Source organism: Corythoichthys intestinalis, chromosome 9 (genome assembly GCF_030265065.1).
Source record: "Corythoichthys intestinalis isolate RoL2023-P3 chromosome 9, ASM3026506v1, whole genome shotgun sequence".
Lineage (NCBI taxonomy): Eukaryota > Metazoa > Chordata > Actinopteri > Syngnathiformes > Syngnathidae > Corythoichthys > Corythoichthys intestinalis.
This window is the reverse complement of record NC_080403.1, coordinates 20,770,592-20,792,142: the sequence shown is the minus strand read 5'-3', so window position 1 is coordinate 20,792,142 and position 21,551 is coordinate 20,770,592. Positions and strand designations below refer to the sequence as shown.

Below are 21,551 nucleotides of genomic sequence, written 5' to 3'. Positions count from 1 at the left end.
TTCTTAACGCACCTGCTGTGCGTTTGTTGATTGACGCTTGCCAGGGCCTTTTAACTGGGACTTTTGGCGGTCTAATAAAGACAAAATGGCTGAGTTTGGCAGCTTCCACGCTCACAGCGTCAGGAGCTGCGGTGGTCCAGAAGCTTTCGCTCAACTGGTCGCTTACTTTGAAGACGAACACCCACGTCCAGAAAGTAATCCCCTCAAGGGTCACAATACGATGACAACTGAACCTCGCCCACTTGACTCAAACACGGAAGAACCGGGAAGTGACTTGTTAGACCCGAGCCAGGCTACCAAGTAAGGCCTTAATTGTAGTGACGTTTTTATTATACCTTTTACCCATGTGTAGAATACAGCTGTTTTGTGCGTGTGTGTGTTTTGACTTTGGGGAGGGAAATGATTTGAGATGCGAGTTAATTTGAGGGCTCTAGTAAAGAAAAATTCATTTTTTATAATGGAGCAGTCCAACATTACAGCAGTGAACAAAATCTCTTAGGTTTCCTTCAGTAACTCCTACGTGAAGGCACTAGTGTAGTTTGGTTTCTGGAAAAGTGACTTTTGTCGGCCACCTAATGTTGATTCCGTGGAATGGGCCCTTCTGAATTTTCAAACCTCTTATTTTAGTGTCCATGCCCCATAGGCACGCAAATGTTTGGTATTTTTAGTAATAACCCCGTAAAGACTTGAGGTCCACATAAGTGGACAACATACTTTGTGTCATGCAGGCCACAAAATTAGAGTAGTGGACCAAACATGCACAAGGACACTGGTGTTTCAACTTATTAGAATATTCAATTTGAACAAAGTCACAGGTATGACAACAAATAAACCAAATAATGTCAACTTAAAAAGTGTATATGTTAACGCCAAACAATAAATCAACTAATGTGCATTTAAATAAACATTAGAAAAATTACCCCAAACATATTTAAATATCCCCCCTCCAGATGGTAGGTGCCAGGTCACCCACAGCGTGTTCTTTACCTCGAATTAGAAATCCAAATTGAGTATTCAAATGTTAACTAAAGTGTGCACCAGTTGGAAAAATGTCCAAAATATCAAATAATTTATTAGATATCTAAACAACAGTGAATTGTGGTGGTAGAGGTATTCACCATGCACGCCCTCCTCCAAAGGATCGCTCACACAGCGAGACAGTCAGCCGTACTGTTCTGCTTGCCAGTGATGTACTGCACCTCAAACTTGTAGGGCTGCATCAAGCAAGTGATTCTGCTCTCCAGCCATTTGAGTGCTCTGTAGTCAGTCTCCAACATGAACAGCCTCCCCAGTATATAGAAACGGGAGTGCATCCAAAGCCCACTTGATCGCCAGGCATTCCTTTTTAATGGTGGAATAGCGGGTTTCTCTGGGGAAAGTTTCTGAGTGATGAAAGCAATTTGATTGGGGTCATTCGGGGGCCCCTGAAGCAACACTGCCTCCAGACCTCTGTCACACGCATCAGTCTGTAAGATGAACTCCTGCTCGAAGTTGGGGTGCAGTGAAGAACTGGATTCTTGCATAAGGCCTGCTAAATGTCTCCGAACGCCTTCTCTGCCTCCCCAGACCACCTCAGTACACTGTACACATGTGGTGTGAAAAGTGTACATACAATTATACAGTACAGCATATTGTTAAATATTTTATTTTTACTTTCATGAATAAATACAATTTATACTTTGATCAAATCTGGTTCTGGCCCTCAATAACGCTAAAGTATGTATAGACCCTACCCACCGACGTCACAAAATCACGTGATCGCTGTATTGTTCCGCCCCCTTGGCCGTCATTTTGTGTCTGTATTATCAATGGTCTCAATTGATCGAGCAATTTATAATGCATTTCATGGAAGACCCGGTGCTTTCGGATGCCGTAAACTCACTTGATGCGTTGCATAAAAGGCGTTATGTGGAAAAGCTTCAGTTTATCCATTCGCCAGATCCATATTTGATGCCTAAATCGATGTTTTTCGACCCGCTGTCTTCGCCGTATTTGCCTGACATCTGCTAGGTACCCTGATATTTACAACTATCTTGTCCACACAAAATCAGCCTATTCTCACGAAAGTTTGAAAAACTTTAAGAGCTTGGAGGCTTATAAATACTTCGTTGCTGGTTGGGTGAAACAGGTCCTCGTCCACAAAAATTCGGCAGGAATCTATCTTGTGCTTAGAAAGGTGAGTTATGAAATTTTCAATTCAAAATCTTTTGTTCTTGCTAACATCCACTGTAAAGTCTAATGTATTTCATGTCCATTTGTCAATGGAGCTAGGGCTTTTAATGTTTATATGGTTTAGCGATAGCACTCTCACTACATACATACGTGTATGTTGTCGGCGATTAGCCTAGCAATGATCTTAATTGTGGTTGTCAGCCCAAAACCCTCTAAATATATATTAAATGCATCTTACCAGATATAAAATGACTACTACATAATCTGTGGTAATCGTTTGGAGCCCAGTTTTCTCGTCGAATTGCAGCAGCCCATCTCGCTCTCTCCTCTCCGGGTCTCTCGGAATCCGGTAGAACTTCAAGTCTCTCCGTCTATCTTCTCTGTTATTGCAACCGACCGCCACACACGCCTTCACCATTTTGATTATTAATGTTAACGAGCAGAAAAACACGCCGTAAATAGGAGGAATGTACGTAGCCGTAACAGGTAAACACGATGTGTTGACGGACAATTGGGCGGCACCAGTCAGGAGGTTGGAGTTGTGACGTCACGTGGGTAGGGTCTATAGCCGGCCATTGACAACAATTTCCAATTAATCTAAACTGGGAAGACTCATTGTGATTGGTCACGTTTCAGTGCCATTGACAGAATTAACCTTCTATCCATTTTGATTGGGAGGGTTGGCAGTGATCATTCTCGACTAGCCGCTCCCAGTCAAACTAGATTGGACGTGAAGCTCTGTCAATGGCAATCAGTCAAATTGGTACAGTAATAAAAGGTTAATAATAAGTATTCGATGTTAAAAAATTACTGTTAAAAAGGTGTTTTATTTTTGTCTGCCTTTTTATAGCCCTCTTATGGACATCTCATCAGCCATTAGGTCAGTTGCTGCGATGGGAATGTGGACTTTTGGGAAAACGAGTGTTGTGCCAAAGTTGTTTTCAACTCCTGGAAATGAAGAATCAGAGTTGTCTTCATTTCCGCCAGTTGATAAGGATACCAAAAAAGAAGAGTAAGGTTTTCTGAGAGATGAAAAGTACGCATAATTGGTATGAATTCTAAACTAAACATCGTTCCAGGCCTGAGCATACAGTCGAGGATGAAGATGAAGAGCCCAGTGTAACTTTTCAGTCCAAGTACATTAACATCTGTAAGTAAACAGTTGAATATTGTACTCGATCATATATTAAATCCTGAGTTCAATATGTACTGTACTATCCTGTTGTGTAGATGTTAGTTTTTTTTTTTTTTTTTTTTTTTTTTTTAACCCCGCTGTAAACTCATTTGCTGGTATTGACAGTGATGGACATCCAAATCATTTGAACAGGGAGGGACTCGCAGTGGCTACTTGCTTTTTTTAAAGTTGATTGAAGACTGTGGTAATTTCTCTTCAATTGTGCAGTCCCCCTCTACCAGGACTACTGTGTGGAGGCGGTCCGAGGCGACCTCCAGAGACTTAACCTAAAGACCTCCTTATCTGAGCTAATCGCCCCCCAGTACCTGCAGGCTTTGCAGTGCCGTCTACGCCCCCTGTGTCCGCCTCAGGAGACATCGCCCTCGCCACCAGAGCGCCCTGCGATCCGTGTGGCCCCATGCACCTTGTGGCAAGACCTGGATGAGGTGAAGGCGGCTGGCCTGCTTAGCAGCCTGACTGCCCAACAGATCAGACTTCAGGAGGTGCGACTTGGGTATTTGATTTGGTGAAGTTAGGTGGCCTCACAAGGGAATTTTGGGTCAATTGTCTGCTCAGTATGGTGGCCAGCCTGGCTGCCACACTGTCAGTTTTGGAGAATTGAAGGCTGTACTTTTTTTTTTTATAGTGCGGAAAATACGATAAGTGAAATTGTATATTTTTAAAAATGGATGTTTTGTGTAATTAACTAATTGTAAATGTTTTAAAATATAAACAATATAGGAAATTGCTTATTTTTTTACGTGTTTCATTTTTGATTCACACTAATTTTTTTATTCACATTAAGCATTAAATGTTACGAATACAATATTGGAGGAAAATACATTTTAACGATTGTCAGGGAGTCATGGAAGAATTAATGCAACAATTAAAGTACTCAATTATGAAAATGCTGTTTGTTTTTTGTTGTTGTTTTTTTAAAGAATAAACTGAGCTGTATTTTTGATTTGGTTCCAAACTTCACCACGTTAGGGATTCATTTTAATTTTACTGGAGTTCTGTTTTTTTTCTCTAGTCAATGTTTGAGTTGATCGGCTCAGAGGCTTCTTACTTGAAGAGCCTCGGCATCGCAGTGGATCATTTTAGCTCATCACAGGCCCTCAAGGACACCATGGCACGAATGGAGCACCATACTTTGTTTTCCAACATTCGTCGTGTGAAGGCCTCTAGTGAAAAGTATCACCACTCTCCTGTACACCTATCTCATTTTTATACAAGGACATATGAATACTTACAGAAAATAAAACGTACATGTAATTTCTCCGTAATCAGGCTAAATGATTGATCTATTCTAGGTTTCTCATGGACCTGGAGCACCGCTTGAGCGAGAACTTGTTTATATCCCGGATTGGGGATGTTGTAATCAATCACTGCCCCGCCTTCCGAACACACTACGTGCCATACATCACTAACATGATGTACCAGGAGGCTCTCATCAACCAGCTATTGTGAGTTTTCCAAACTTGATAGCCCCGCGTTTTCCTGTTTCTTTCGTTTGCCTTCATCCTCGTATTTTGTCTTGTGTCCAGGCAACAAAACCGAGGATTTGTGTCATCTCTCAAGCAGCTGGAAGACGAGCCGGTTTGCCAGAGGCAGAATCTTAAATCTTTCCTCGTCCTTCCCTTCCAAAGAATCACTCGCATTAAACTCATTCTGGAGGTGATTTTTATTAGTGTCCAGTGTATTAGTATCCAGTGATAGTTTTGTTTTTTTGTAGTACAAAGGTTTAAAAATTATTCCAATTATTCACCTGTTCTGATACTGTTGAAGCTTTTAAAAATTAGTATTCATTCTAGATTCTGCAGGTGTACCAAATACATTTTTCCCTGCTTAGAATATCCTGAAATTGATGGAAGCAGATTCAGATGAAGTGTTGGATCTTAAAAAAGCAAGGGAGGCCATTAATGAGGTATGTTTACTTCCATACAATAAAAATGACAAGATTTTTGCTTGCCTAATGGGATTTCTTTGTTTGGGCCAGATTGTGATCGAGTGCAATGATGGGGTCAAAAAAATGAAGGTCATTGAGCAACTGGTCTCCCTGGAGATGATGCTTGATTTTGGCAAACTGAAGGTTGTTTTTCTTATATTTTAACTAGGAACCGACGGTAGCTTTCATACACCATTTGGCAGAAATCCTGATCTATAGCCTTTTGAACATCTGTTGAATCATTTCTCTCTTCACAATATTTCAGGCGGTTCCTCTAGTCATAAGTGGACGTTTTTTGGTGCACCAGGGTCCATTAAGCCTACTAACCGTTGAGTGTGGCCCCAATCCTAAAACATCGCTCACTGACATCCAGCTCCATCTCTTCAATGACTTGTTGATCCTGTCTTCAAAAAAGTACATTCGGATATTATTTGTAATTTACTTCCCACTACAATTAAAGACTTAACGCTCCAGTCTCATGTCAGGGAGGAGCGCTTCCTGGTGGAGGACCATGCAGAGTTCCCCACATTTGTTCACGTGGCCCCACTGAAGGCTAAAGCTCTGGGCCTACCGCCACAATCCTTCCTGTTACATTTTTCCCGGAGTGGAACAGGACACTCGACTGCCATGATACTAGTTGCGCACAGCAGGTATGTGAGGACAGATTGGGGTGCAGCAAGCCTCAGCAATAGGTTCATAAAATCAGCATAAGTACATTTTGTGAATGCTGAACATCAAATATGTGATCTTCACTGTATGTCACAGGTGTCAAACAGATTCCAGAAAGGGCCAAGTGGGTGCAGATTGCTTTCCAACCAATGAAGAGGACACCTTTTCACCAGTTGAATCTTTTACATGTGTAATCAGTTAAACTTGCTGCTTGTTTCAGCAGGAAGTTCATTGGTTAAACTTACTGCGTTGTATCGGTTGGAACAAAATCCAGCACCCTCTTGGCCCTTTCTGGAATCTGTTTGCACCTGTGCTGTATGTCATTAGCCACGTTTACATGCTGACTTTTATTCATACCGATTCAAATCATTCCGAATGGAAATTTCACATCAGCTGTTTACATGTCACTTCATCTATTCCGATCCAGCGTTTACATGTGTCTGCCTATATTCCGAAAGGACGTTTGACAACTGCCGTCTGACATGCGCAGATTAATCAAAACAAAGCGTCACGTTGCAAAACATGGAGATCGATCGTCAGATCAGCTGCTGTTTTAACTTTTCGAGTGGAAACAAAACTTCAGAATGACACGCCGTTCATTTAAAAAGTTGTGTGGGTGCGCTGTGCGTGTGCTTGGAAGCCATGTTGCAAGTGACGTTACTTACGTCACAAAGTCACGTCACCACGTCAGTACGGAGCATGCGCAGAAAGAACTCAACCAGACACCATTCAGCTTCCCTGTTTACATGATATAATTTTACTTCTAATCGGTTTGGGAAAAGGAATATTCCACCCCTGTGAATCGGAATGAAATTCCATTCGGTTTGGGCCTGTTCATTCCGAATGAGGTGTTTATATGGAACACATTTATTCGGTTTGAACAAATATTCCGATTGTAATTGGAATGTTTGGCTCATGTAAACGTGGCAAGTGATCACGTTTCTGTACCAAGGGCGTAGGTTTGCATAGGGACAGTAGTGACATAACACCACCAACTTTTCAGGATGCTCAAACTGTCCCCACCAACTTTTTAAGCACTTTATTTGCATTATATAATGACTTCAGTTATACAGGTAATTTAGAAAAATCCACCTACTTAAAACTGGCAGGGGGAAAAACTAATTCCCTTGTTTCCAGTGTAAATCTACTAATCAGTGAGACTATCAGACAGTGCTTCAAGTAAATTTAACTGATTTCTTGAAATAAGTAGCTAGCTGAAACTAAGCTTAACACTTATTTTAAGCAAAAAGTGCATATTTAATCTTTAAAAATATTTGTCAGAAATGTTCTTAATTCAAAAATGGATATTGTTCAAAACCTTATTTGAAAGCATTTTTCTTGAATTAGGGGAGAAATCACCAACTTTTAGATGTATGGGCTTAACAAGAACAAATATTAAAGTAAATGGAAGAATCTGATGCATTAATTCGTTAACTAGTCTTCAACACTCAAAACAAGATGGAGAAAATTAGACTAGATTTCAGGAAAATGATCAGATTAAGTTGTTTAAAAAAATTGCAATGTGAAAGTTGGCATAAGTCAATAGACTTCTTGCATTAATCATTTAGCCTATTAATTAGGTTGATATTGGTAAGAAATGTAGCCCTGACGCCCGTTCACCCAATCTATTTTGTCACATTAATGTCCCGTCCCCAGCAAAAAGTGTACATGCAGGTTATGCTGTTATATCGTCCCTTCCAATATTGAGACCAAACCTACGTCCTTGTTCTGTACTAAACTACTTGGATCAGGACCTGGCAATATTAGGTTTTTCAGAAAGAACATGGGGGTGGGGGTGTTAAGTAATAATCGGTGGGTTACTGTAATGCCATGTTTGTTTGGGGCTGTCTTTTAACTTCACTTTTGGCCACAGGTCAGACAAGGAGCAGTGGATGAGGGTACTCAAGTGTGGTGACTGAAACTTTTTTAAATTTTTTTTTTTTTTTTTTTTTTTTTTTTAAATGTATTTCAAAAATTGTTCACGCGCACTTTGGTGGCAATTTAACACTAATAACAATCACAACTAAAGTTCAATTTTAAATCTCACCTTTTTCTACACACACATAGGTGATTTGATCAAGTAAAAGTTCACTTTAATTTAGGAGAAAGATGGCAATTGTTTTAAATTAATGCTTTTAATGTGAATGGTTCAGATTGGTGATGAATAAAAATGGCAATACCTCAATACTTTTAATTTGAACTCTACGAAAGTCACCGAGCAGACTGGGTGGTCCTGATGCACTTGGCTCATTATGTCATGGTGGAAGAAAACGCACTTGGCTCATTGTTATGTCATGGTGGAAGAAAACTGCTTGCTCAAAAACAAATTCTCAGGAATAGGCACGTAAAATATACAGTATATTAGGTGGTTTAATTTCACATTTTAATGGGTGGGCAGGGGTTCCGCCTGTTTAATAAAGACCATGCAAGTTTTCGTCAAATTACATTTTTAATAAAAAATGCAAATGGCAAAATGGTGCAATTTTATCCTAAAAGGTGTATTTACTGCCACGTTAAAATCTGCGCTATCGACACCAAGCAGAAAAAAACAAGAGGGCACTAGTGTGCTCGAAAGCTGCACTCTACTGGCCAACTCCTAACCTACAAGCAACCGCAACATTAAGTCTGCAATTGTAATTAATCTGCCCAGATATAAAAAATAAAAATATTGGGCAACGAGGATGAATATAAAGGGCGATTTAATTAAAAAAAAAAGTCCTATCACGCGATATGTTAAAAACACTACAAAATTGAGGCTTGGACACATGTGTTTTAACATGTTTTACATGATGGAATTCCTCACTAACATGCCTTAGCATGCTGCAGTCCACTATGTTGATTTGCGTCGAATTCTCGAATAAGCTAGTGATATGAATTTTGACCAGTATCACTTCCAAATAGTCTGATTTTATTAGAGACCATTCTCTAAGCAAGAAAATTTGCAATTTAATACATATGTTGGCATCAACAACTAAAACCACACATTTCTAAAGATGGACGATGGGCTGTCTCTTCCTCTGCTCAAAGATTGACTAGCAAATTAATGTCGCTAGCTTTTTACCTATCAGTTTGCCATGTTGATAAAGCGGGAAAGAAACATTGCAATTTAGTCTTACTGCGAAGAAAGAGGAAATGACAATTGGCCCACCGTGATATGAGTCATCAACCTTCTCATTGTGACCAAGGAATTAACAGGATGCTTTCATGCATGCCGCGTCCCCTTGAAGTCCCGGAAATTATACTACGACACGACCCAGTTAATGTCAGTGTCAGTCGACCCGGGAAATTTGCTTTCAAACACAAGGGCTACCCTTTTAAATCCCAGGACTTAACCGTTCATTATATGTCTGAAAGGGGCTCAAGATTCATGATGCGGTGTTTAACAGACTAGTAAAATAATGAAATGTTTAATCATGAGTGGACTGTTAAATGACTAGTTGCGCACATCCCTAAAATAAGCTTGTTGTCCATGCTGCTAGTGACAGCCACATTTGAGAACTGTACTAGTAAAACATGAAATAGATATTCAAGTTATGTTCAACATGTGTGTCCAAGCCTGAATTTTGTAATTTTTTTTTTTTTCATCTCGTGATTTTGGGACATTCTTTTTGAATCACCCTATACTTGCCAATTCTACACACCTAGCTACAATGTTTCAAGGTGATCGGTTCAAGAATGACTTGAGTGGCAACTTAGCAGCCCTTCAGTCGGTTTTAAAAAATACTAATAAAATATGAAAAGTGGCAGTGCTTATATTGAAAGTCGCGACTCGCTAGTATCAAAAATATCTCAAAGGCATTGCTTTCTGTGGTTTTGTTGGAAGAAAATCCTATTTTAGAACCAGTGGGGGGGCATTCCTGTTAAATAGCTGTACTTTGCTATGCCTTGAGGTCTGCCTCAACTAGGAGGCACTGCCCGCAGTGCAGTCCTGACGCCACAGACACTCTGCCAGGCTATCGAGGAGTGGTGCAACAGCATTCAGCCCGTTGCTGTCCTCCCCGCTACCTGTGCGCAACACTGGTAACTGCCATGTCTCCTGGAAGACCTCCATGTCCCTGTCAGAGACGTCACAGTGCATGAACAGGTCATATCTGAGAAAACGTCAAGGAAAATTTTAACTTTAGTCTAAATATTGCCAAAGAAAAATTATTCTGTATTGTGCTCACATAGAGCAGGGCGGTAAACCGAAAATTTACCGTTACCGAAATTCTTCACGATGACCGACGTAATTTTGACCATGTCGGTAAATTCGGTGATTTAATAAAAGAATAGTCTTTTCATCCCGCTTTGACTCTGTGTTGTTCGGCTATGTTCATTCCCCTTTAAGAAAGCAGACAGTGTGCTTACGTTTGGAGTCACATGGTTTTCAGGAAGCCAATCAAACAGAAGCCCGTTAGGCTAACGCTAGCGGCTAACGCTACAAGTAAACGGGATGAAGTCGGGCTTAAGTTAGCTTCGCCAAACTTTCACCCGACATTAAGTAAACTCTTGACGGGTTCCAGATAGGGATGGAAAAACCGAGGCTTTCTGAAACAATGAACCACTTTTAAGACAATTGCCCTAAATTGAATCACTGTTTGACACACTGCAAGAGCCCCATCTACTGGATAAACAGTGCACGTTTCTTTTTAAAAGTAAAGTTGACAAATTGCCTCAGCATTACATATCTTCAATAGAATTAAGTGGATGTCGTCTATTTCAACCAGGAGATCGTATCGTTATTAAGTGTGATTTACACAATTAAACTATGTGAAACCTGTGTCATTGCTTTTGTCTGTGAAGATGTGTTCCGAGCAGTATTTGTAATACACGACAGTGCTAGTCTTGTAAGTGGCTCGTCCTAGATGACGGGGAGTAACTATGTATTGTTTATTTTTTGTAAAAATTACAGTACAGTAAGCACAGTGCTTGGGAACAGGAATATTATTTATTGCATACTGTAAGGATTTCCAAAATCATAAGATGTAAATAATTGAGCCGAATAAAAGAAAGGAAAGGTTTATGAAACATTTTATTTTTTAATTAAGTATAATTTCTGGGGGGCGGGTGGATGTGTCGTATTTGTATCTATTCTAAATATCTAAACTTATGCCACTAGTGTATAACAATGCGGAATGAATTTAATGAAATTCAAGTGATATTTTTCAAGTCATACAAGCTGTTATAAATGTTCACAAAAGAATTCTTATTGTTTACAAGATTTTTTTTTAATACTTAATGTTTAGACTGCATGTGCAATTGTTAAATTGAAAGCTGGTAAATAAATTTAATGAGAAACTTAATTTGTATTCCATGCAATGATTCAAATTTTCAAATTATATAGCAGTTTGCTTGGGCGAATTTATTGTCATTTATCGTTATCGAGGTAAATCTGCTCAATTTATCGTGATACGTACTTAAGGCCATATCGCCCAGCCCTATGCTCACATTCCAAAAACGTGCATGTTTCTTTTGCGCCGCACCATTTGTCTCATCTTTGATAGGTTTCTAGTAGGCAAAGACTGTAATTGTACCATTATATACAGTGGAGATGGGTATACCCACACCTGTTCAAATGTCAGTTTCTTTGTGGAAAAAAAAAGATGATTTCAGAAAAGTTTCTACGCTTAACTTGACACCTTGTACAACACAATTGGGAGAAAATAGTAGGAAAGATATAACTGGCGGTTTACAAAATAAATCTCATTCAAACTCCTGTTTCTAGGGATTTAGCCATTGAAAATGGTTGATGTACTGTATATCTGAAAGGATACTTTGTTCCGACCACCAAAGTTGCAACGGGGCTCCCAGACAACTCGTTCCACTTTGTAATTTGATTGGGAAGATCATCAAAAGATGTTCTGTCAGTGAAGGAGAACAGGAAAAGAACAGCATCCACCCTCTCCCTACAAGACTGGAAGTAAAAGGCAGTTAGACTCTTTATTTTTTTAATTAAATAACCACACCTACCGGCAGCAGATGGTCAAACCGTCGTAAGGCAGTTTCTCCGCAGTCCCACAGCTGGAAACGAAAGAAGAGCACTCTACTGCTTTCTTTCAGCTTGACTGGCCAGTAAATAACAGTAGTCTCAATGCCTTGGACAAAAATACATATAAACGACCGTTTGAAATGTAAGATGTTTCAAACTGGTGTGTCCATACTGAATTAAGCCGAGATGAACATTGCCTCCACTATTATTCCTACCAGTGGTTTCGTAGTGCATGCTGGGTATTTCCAGGCCGGCCAGTCGTGCAGCTAGAGAAGTTTTACCGACCCCACTTTTGCCCGAGAGGAACACTTTATAGTGGACTGTGTTCATGGGGACATGCGGAGGCATCACCGGTGCCTCCAATAGACCTGCCAACAAAAATTATACAGATCTTATTCACTGACCAAATATCTTTATTATTGTTATTATTACCGAATACTTTGCGATTCTTCTTGTGTTGTATCTTGCTGAAGTATTCTTTCCCGTCTTTGCATAGGTGCCAGTCGGTTACAACAGAGCCCTGTTTTGAAGCGTAAGTCATCTTGTAGCAATGATGACCCAAAAAGACGTTGTTTTAGGTTCTGCCTTGTTTATATAGCCCTTCCACAACAGTGAGATATTACGGTTGACAAAACAGGACAATTCCAGCGCAAAACTGGGTGTCTAGAACTTCCCGCATCTTTTTTTCTTCGACATTAATGCGGTCGCATTTTTAATGCGTCATCATTGCGCCCTTGTCTTCCTGTGGGGTGTGGGCTAAACACGCGCACGTTGTAATGCTGCCTCTGCTGTTCAATGTACAATACGTGCTCAATATTTTAGGGATTTAAAAATCGTATGCCACGAATTATTTGCAAAACTGTTCAATGTGATTACAGATAAGACACTTTTGTTTTATGATTCAACGCACTCCAAAGCTTACGAAATGTAAAAGGTTCACAATAAAAAGTTAGGGTTAACTAGGGTTGCCACCTTTCAGAAATAGAAATAAGGGACGCCCCCCTCGCGCCCAAAGCCTTACGGGCGAAAAAAAGGGGCATCGCCAAAACTAAAATGCATAGAAATGTATTTTGAGATGAGAAAACTGTATTGTGCACTATGTGGGCATGGCAGTTTCCTTGCAGCAGATTTTTTTTTCTACAGGTTAGTGAAAACGAAGTTGTGAATATCGTAATTAACATTTGTGTTGTCGGCACTGAATCCGGTCACGTGATCCATTGACAAGCCAAATTTCTTAAGAAAATGTTCCAGGAGAGCTACAATTCCAGCAGCTGACTCATCTGCATTTTCTATGAAGTCCAGCATTTTGTTGGCGAGCCCAGTCTCTGGACTGACGTACTGGACAGCAAGGGGAAGCATCTTCCTGCTCAATTTATTCGAGGCATCGGTCTGTATGGAGAATGGGATGGGTGACGTTAAGATCTTGAGCACATCAGCCACTGCCTTTGGACCCAGGACTTGTTTCAACAGTGCCTCTTGCTTTGTTCTCCCCAAAGTCATTTTCTTCACCATTTTGGAATCACTTAAGAAATCTTCTGATTGAGCCTGTGTCCACAGTCAGCACTATTGTAGCTCTGGCTGGCTACATTTTACTGTGTGGTATACCGTGTCACCTCAGCTGCAGTAATTTAGAGGGTAGGAGTGAGATGATGTCAAATTCGCTATCAATCAATAGATAGCATATATCTGCAGTAGGACTATTTATTCAGTGTTTATTCACTGTTAATCTATTAGGAATGATTCCAAATGAGGAGCATTAGTTAGCGTAACAAAATATGTTCTTTGTGGGTACATATTGATTGATAATAAATGCATGTTTAAAAAAAAAAATAAAAAAATCAACCTTCCTGAAAATAATCAGCCATAGTAGCAACTGAAATAGCCTAGCTATGCTCCTATCAATGCAAAATGTATGAAGGTAAATATAGATATAGCCTATATGTTATCCATATACAAGAGCATAATAACATACCAAATCAAGCTCAGGGGATGTTTCAGGTACAAATAATTGTGACGAAGGCTCTTCGGGGATCTTATATTTCGTTTGTGGAGGTCCCCTGCAGCATGCTGTTACTTCCGTGAGACGCTGCAAAAACTTTCCTGCCTGCCTTGCAGTTCGCTTTATAATCGTCATCAGTGACTCTATCGAGCCACGGGTTCCCCTCTTCCCTCTCCACTGTATTTTTTTGGAGACGTTTCCCCTTTTGAGGATGAGGTAGGGTGTCCTGAGCTTCTGCTGAAGAAGATTTTTGTTTTGAAAACGCGCAGGGCGGTGCGCTGAAAAGAGCGAGCGAGGTAACTAGGCAACGAACCCGGAAGTGGAGCGCAGGGCAGACAGCAGAGGGCAGGCAGATATTTATCTTGCTGTCTGTAACATCTCCTGCCCTTTTTGTTCATTATTGTTGGCTCAGTGGTCACTCATGAGCGCAGGAGGTGTTTGTTTGTGTGTGACAGACGTGCTGGGGCTGGGCGCATCGCCGCCCGCCACCGGAGCCACGGGTCGCGCGGGGTCGCCTCATGGGACAATTGTGAAATACGGAATAAACTGCGTTCCTGCAACTTTTAATTCCCAATTACGGAACGATTCCATATTTCAAGGGACGGGTGTGAAGCCTACGGGTTAACTCTAACCATAAGCACTCACTTTTACTGAATGTATTATTCATTCTGTAAACTCATTCTGCTTTTCCAGAATTGGGCTCCATACTAATGGGTGGTCAAAGGGTAATGATACATTAGGCCTACTGATATTTTACTTTACTGATATTATGTTTTATCACTGATTTAAGTATATGGCCACAACTAGTCGGTAAGGTACATTACATATAAGGTACCTAACTCACGTCTCATGTAAAGAACGTTAAAATGGATAATGTAACGTGTTGCGTATTAGTTACACTTTTTGAGAATAAAACGACATAACAACTACATGACTTAGTGAAAACCAATCAACTACTACTTCTCACGAAGGGCTGACTATAATGAAAATGCAAAATATAATTCTTATTGAAATACTTTTTGGTTTAATCGAATTTATTTCCATTTTATTCACAATTTAATTTTCAAATATGTTTGACAATTTCGGTGCTTAAATTTACCCATTCGCTTTGTAACGCCACTAGATGTCGCTAAGCTGCTTTTCACGGTTTGAAGGTTACAGAGGTCACATCTGGTGGAATGCAATAGAATGCAAGTTAAAGCTAAAATGCTGAAATAATTTTAAACGCCTCATTTTTCTAATCGCACATATGTCTTCTTTAACTATATTAATCTACTTTGAACTGTAATATTCCCCGACCCCCTGCCTTAGCCATAGTAGTATTGCTTTTACAGCTCATAAAATGTGATGACCGTGACACACATTTCCTCATTGTTTGGATCAGTCAAAAAGGAAAAAAAATAACAGGTGTTCCCGGCACAGCATCACACGGTATAATATTATACTAGGTATAAGGTGTCTCAACAGGCCTTTGCATGTTTGACCTATAAACCAGTGAACTTCAATGCTGTCCTGAGGCAGTGATACAGAAAATTCCATACTCTATGCTCACATGTTGGATTCCCTAAAGAATGCTCTTTATGTGGGGGCGTTGCATTCCTATCAAACAGGTCTCTCTTGACTCATTAGGTCTGCTATGGGATTAAAAAAAGACTGTCGTAAAAACGTTAGCCAACAGTTCGTGAGACAATAAGTGAGGTACAGTAAATGCATACTGACAATGCTTTTATTATTCGATGTCTCTTTGTTTAAACGCATGTCCTATGTAATTATCCTGTGGTGTGGGCACTGTAAAGAGTGATTTTTCACAACTCACCGCAGTCATACTAAAAATCCTAAACTCGTACTAGGTTCAAAATGGTTAAGATAACTGGAACACACACTACCTGATCAATGTGTCGCAGTGTTTCTTCTTTCTTTGAGACGCAGAAAAAGCCCGCTTCACTTTCTTGGTCCATTACTTGTTGCTCTAATACTAGAACTGATGGTGACGAGTGGCCGGGACAATCAGAAATACTTGCATTTGATTAGCTAAAACATCACTGGCATTAATAAAAAAAAAAATTTTTTTTAATTGACAACTTTTAAAGTGTATTTATCTTATAGTGCCTTTTGACCACTAACTGATGTAAGCAATAATGTATGCAAGAAATATTAAAATAGACTATTGATATTACGAGATAATACCATACGTAGGTAATAAACATTGTATGATAAGCATAAAACACGTGGGTCACCTGGGTTTTAATGCGGTTTCGATTACTGTTGAAGATCAAATATTGACATTATAGCGAGAAAAGCTTAAGTACGTGAACATTGTATGATATAAGCTTTAAGCCCGGAGTCTCCAAACCAGTCCTCAAGGGCCGCTGTGGATCCTGGTTTTTGAGCACAGTTTAACAATAAGGTTTCTGCTAAAACAAGCAGCACCTGACTTCAACCAACAGATGGTTGCAAAGGTGTCTTGTTTTGCTGGAACAAAGTTCTGCGCTCACTGCGGCCCTATGTGGAATCATTTGGAGACCACTGGTTTAAACAGTTGGATCCAGGGGTGAAAGTGGGCCGGAATGGGCTGGAACGGCATTCCGGTATAAAGTTCGGGGGCAGAACAGTGATTTGATACCGAAAATATGACGGCAACTGTCAAACCTACAGTGGGGCAAATAAGTATTTAGTCAACCACTAATTTTTCAAGTTCTCCCACTTGAAAATATTTGAGAGGCCTGTAATTGTCAACCTGGGTAAACCTCAACCATGAGAGACAAAATGGGGGAAAAAGAACCCAGAAAAACATTGTTTGATTTTTAAATAATTTATTTGCAAATCATGGTGCAAAATAAGTATTTGGTCAATACCAAATTATCAGTCTTCAATTTTTTAGTAATTGCTCCCACAGTTGATTTCTTTACACCAAGCGTTTTACCTATTGCAGATTCAGTCTTCCCAGCAGGGCTACAATTTTGTCTCTGCTATCCTTCGACAGCTCTTTGGTCTTTGCCATAGTGGAGTTTGGAGTGTGACTGACTGAGGTTGTGGACAGGTGTCTTTTATACCGATAATGAGTTAAAACAGGTGCCATTAGTACAGGTAACGAGTGGAGCCTCGTTAGACCTCGTTAGAAGAAGACCTCTGACAGCCAGAAATCTTGCTTTTTTGTAGGTGACCAAATACTTATTTTCCACTCTTGTTTGGAAATCTTTAAAAATCAAACAATGTGATTTTCTGTTGGGTTTTTTTAATCCCACATTCTGTCTCTCATTGTTGAGGGTTACCCATGTTGACAATTACAAGCCTCTCTAATCTTTTCAAGTAGGAGAACTTGCACAATTGGTGGTAGACTAAATACTTATTTGCCCCACAGTATATGTTAAAAACATGCTTGCACACACATCTCCAAGAAGAAAACAATACACTAACCTCAGATTTACATACACGTTTTAACAATAAGCCTTATAAAGTGCTTGCATAGCGTCATCCATTTTCACCGATTTTTATTATTTTATTCCATGGAATTCTCTCTGTGTGTATATCTGATGAGTCAGACGAGACAGTCGACTCGTGTCGATGTGTGCTTGCAAACCATCCTGCCTGGACTCCAATTGTCCGTTCAATTGGTTGACATACTGACATGTGATCAGGATGGATAGTTAGCTCTGATTTGTTTAAATGGACATGTTTTTAGGACAACAAAAAAGAACAAGCTTGTTGAATTAATGCAATAAAAAACAAGCCTCTTCAACTATTTCCTATTTTATTTGCTCTAATGGGGAGGTTCAGAACATCTTCCATGTTATAATGCTTGACCCCAGAAATGATGAACAGAAAGTTCAAAATTTTCTTTAAATTTGAAAGCTTAGTGGTCCTTAAACATAATACATTTTTTTCAATGCTTTTTTTTTTTAAATTAATTTGTATATATGTTCTGTAATTTGGATGATATGTGATACATTAAACAATACATGCAGTTCTTGTAGTAAAACAAATATAACTAAAATGAAATTGAACACAATAAAATTTTAAACATTTTTTTAAACTGCAACGAGGTCCAGAAAGGCTTGTCTCAAATATGATACATTTAGCAATATAGTTAATGTCCACTTTGGACATATTCATGTTCATTTACCTATGTTAGGCTACTTATTAGTTTCCTTATAAAAAAAAAAGTCAATGTTTGCGTTATCTTCAAAATATTTTCAATTTCACTGTACTAGTAGTTAAAATTGAGGTTTTGCATTTAGATTAGGGCTGTCAAACGATTAAAATTTTTAATCGAGTTAATTACAGCTTTAAAATAATCGTAATTATTCGCAATTCAAACCATCTATAGCCATATTTTTCTGTAAATTATTGTTGGAATGGAAAGATAAGACACAAGATGGATATATACATTCAACATACGGTACATAAGTACTGTATTTGTTTATTATAACAATAAATCAACAAGATGGCATTAACATTATTAACATTCTCTTGAAGCGATCCATGGTTAGAAAGACTTGTAGTTCTTAAAAGATAAATGTTAGTACAAGTTATAGAAATTTTATATTAAAACCCCTCTTAATGTTTTCGTTTTATTAAAATTAATAAAATTTTCAATCAAAAAATAAACTAGTAGCTCGCCATTGTTCATGTCAATAATTACACCATGCTCACTCATGGTACTAACCCATAAAATCAGTTGGACCCAAACGCCAGCAGAGGGCGCCAAACACCAAAAAACAAGTAACAAGCGGACATTACACTGTACTGTCATTTTAGTCTGTTTGAGCGGGGCATGTGCCTTAATTGCGTCAAATATTTTAACGTGACTAATTTAAAAAATTAATTACCGCTGGTAACGCGATATTTTTGACAGCCCTAATTTAGATGTGAGGAAATGAGGGAAAATAAAATTAGATGGAGGCTGGGGTTACTGTTTGGTGTTTATGTTTGTTTTTGTTTTTTGTTTTTTTTGAATGAATGAAAATCAATTTCTCATGTATCCCTTGTTATGGTAAGTGTAATGCAGTGGCCTAATGCATGTGTAAAAACTGTGTATTATTGTGTGTAATAGGTATAACTGCCCAAAGCAGTTTCCTTTGCATTTCTTTGGTTTTAGGAGGTGTGACAAAAAAATAAATAAAAATACAAAACTGGCTCCGTAGCGACCTTTTTGTTAAGGAGTTCCGGCAAGACATTCTAGCCACTTTCACCCTGCTTGGGTCACCTGGGTTTAAATGGCGATTTGTTTATTGTTTAAGCTAGTCAAATGGACGCCAATATTGGATTTGCAAAACAAAAATGTATCCTTACGTAGTCCGCTAGATATACTTTACTGTATAGTACAAGCTAGTACCTACTCATAGACTTCATAATATATTGATGGGGCGCAAGGCCTATTAATAGGGGGCCCATCTTTTTCAAAGCTGACCGAGTGGAAACACAAAGAGCTTTCTACGTTGAAAATTCTTGTGAATAAATGCTTAAATCCCTGAATTCTTTATAGATATGGACGTAAAACAGTCTCGATTCTTGGTTAAAAGCAAAAAAAAAAAAAAAAAACGGACTCTTAGCATTTATTTTACGTAAATATGTTGAATATGCTGCTAGTCTTTACGCTACTGTTGCGCTGCCTTATCACCACAAAGAGCTAGTTTTTTTCGTTCAACATTCTAGTGAAAAAATGCGTAAATTCTTGAATTCTTTATAGATATGGACTCAAAACAGTTTTAACTCTTTGTTAAAAAAGCAAAGAACCTGGCAATTAGCATTTATTTTACATAAATGTCGAATGTGCTGCTAGTCTATAAGCCACTGTGGCGCCGCCTTATCACCACAAATAGCTTTTTACGTTGAAAATTCTTGTCAATAAATGCTTAAATCCCTGGATCTTTAAGGTATAAACGTAAAACGGTCTCGATTCTGCTGTATGTTAATCCAAAACAACTGTTGTGTTTGATAGAACAATATGTGTATATGCTGCCATAGCAGATTTGTGGCGCATTAAGCCCCAAAACTATTTTTAATTTGTCTTTTTTTCCCTGAAAACCCCCGTTTACAGACGTCCAAAACCGCTTTTGTTTCAACCCAGCCATAAAACGAAGGTAATTAATTATCTGTACTATCCAAAATGTCTGTCATTTTTAGCTTAGAATCATTACCGGTAATTGATGTCTAATATTTTGTTTAGAAAAAAAAAGAAGAAGACTATAAAACATTATTCACTCACATATTTTAAACTTTTACGCCATAATGAAAAAAATGGCGTCTGTAAAGTCACAGATGTCTGCCTCATAACTACCGCTTAATTGTTTTTTTTTTTACTGTCGCATTTTCTCCGATGTGTTAGATGATAAATAATCGATCCAAACAAAAAATTAAAAAGTTTAAAGGGGTAGATAATGATATATGAAAAATGTTGATGTCTGCGATTTCTGCATCACGACCCTTGTTATGTTACCATGTTTCACCCATAAAATCACCCCAAAATCTGGCTGTGGCTATTCACAGCTGTGTCTTGACACTTGGTGATACACGCTACATGAAGTTTTTGGATCGAAAAGAGGTAAGTACGTGATAATATCTCGTTAAAGTCATGGCGTCAGTAATTCTGCTCTTGCGTGCTCTCACCTCCAGATAGGGTTTTGCTGTTTAATTTTTTTTTTTTTTTTTTAAATGCCCTCCTGTTGAAAAATTTTCTTCCCCCAGAAAATTTAGATTTTAAGCTTTCGAATGATGTATCACACATGTATGTTGGACAATTTTGAAATTTGGCCAAATTGGGGGTCTCACAGCGGAACTTCAAGTCACCTGAGTGTTTTCCGCCGTTTTATATATGTGTGTATATATATATATATATATATATATATACACACACACACACACACAGCCAGGTCAAAGGAACTAATCAGTCCTCATTCATTGAAAGAACGAGAATATATTTTGCCTAAACGATTGGTACAAGAAGAAACGACCTCAAATTAAACAAAGTTGCTAATATTATAATGGTTTGCCAAGGAAAATCGGAGTAATGCTGCTCTAATTTATTAAGACGTTCATTAGAGGTATACTGTCTTTCTCTAGTGGTCACTGATTTTTGTCTCATATTGAAAATGAGTTGTGCCATTCAAAAACTAACCATGTGTACCAAACTATAACAATTCTTTGGAAGAATGTGTGGGTAAACAAGGATGATGGGACTATCTTGGGTGGGGTGTGGTGCGGTGGCGGCCCAGGAGGAAATGTAGCCAGGCTGACAGCACACTTGTGTGTAAGTGTGACATTCTACTTCACTTTGGCAAAGTCAACCAGTTTGTTCAAAAACTCTAGTTTAGGTGACACGTTTCTGCCCTTGCCCATCATACACTTGTGTTGCTTTATTAATAAGACACAAAAATGTAGATATCTTTTGTTATTATTATGCATTCCTGTGTTTTTGTTGTTGCTTTTTTATACATAGTGTTGCCTGAGGGACCATTGGGTCAAGCGTGTTTAAGGTGGGTCTCCAGCCTTTAATAAGATTAGGGGCTTTTAGATGGCAAAATCCCCCTAAATTCTTGGTAATTCCTCACTAAAAATGCGCTTCCCACGCACCTTTCTCCCGTTTTACCTCTGTTGAACCCCATTCTTGATTTGGGAAAAA

General features: G+C 38.9%; 2 protein-coding genes across 2 annotated transcripts; one reads left to right on the top strand and one right to left on the bottom strand.

The window, feature by feature from the left end:
* Positions 1-58: 58 nt before the first annotated feature.
* On the top strand, positions 59-8,378 carry si:ch73-15b2.5 (rho guanine nucleotide exchange factor 19). Its single transcript, XM_057847228.1, has 12 exons — positions 59-300; positions 3,023-3,184; positions 3,252-3,322; positions 3,575-3,849; positions 4,380-4,540; positions 4,660-4,812; positions 4,894-5,023; positions 5,199-5,273; positions 5,346-5,438; positions 5,560-5,708; positions 5,780-5,944; positions 7,837-8,378. The coding sequence occupies exons 1-12, from the start codon at positions 86-88 to the stop codon at positions 7,880-7,882; spliced, it is 1,695 nt and encodes a 564-aa protein (XP_057703211.1). The 5' UTR covers positions 59-85; the 3' UTR covers positions 7,883-8,378.
* Positions 6,283-12,645, bottom strand: cplane2 (ciliogenesis and planar polarity effector 2). The gene is made up of 5 exons (XM_057847229.1): positions 12,364-12,645; positions 12,147-12,299; positions 11,913-12,037; positions 11,717-11,856; positions 6,283-10,054 (listed from the first exon to the last, which is right to left on the bottom strand). The coding sequence occupies exons 1-5, from the start codon at positions 12,470-12,472 to the stop codon at positions 9,865-9,867; spliced, it is 717 nt and encodes a 238-aa protein (XP_057703212.1). The 5' UTR covers positions 12,473-12,645; the 3' UTR covers positions 6,283-9,864.
* Between the last annotated feature and the right edge of the window lie 8,906 nt (positions 12,646-21,551).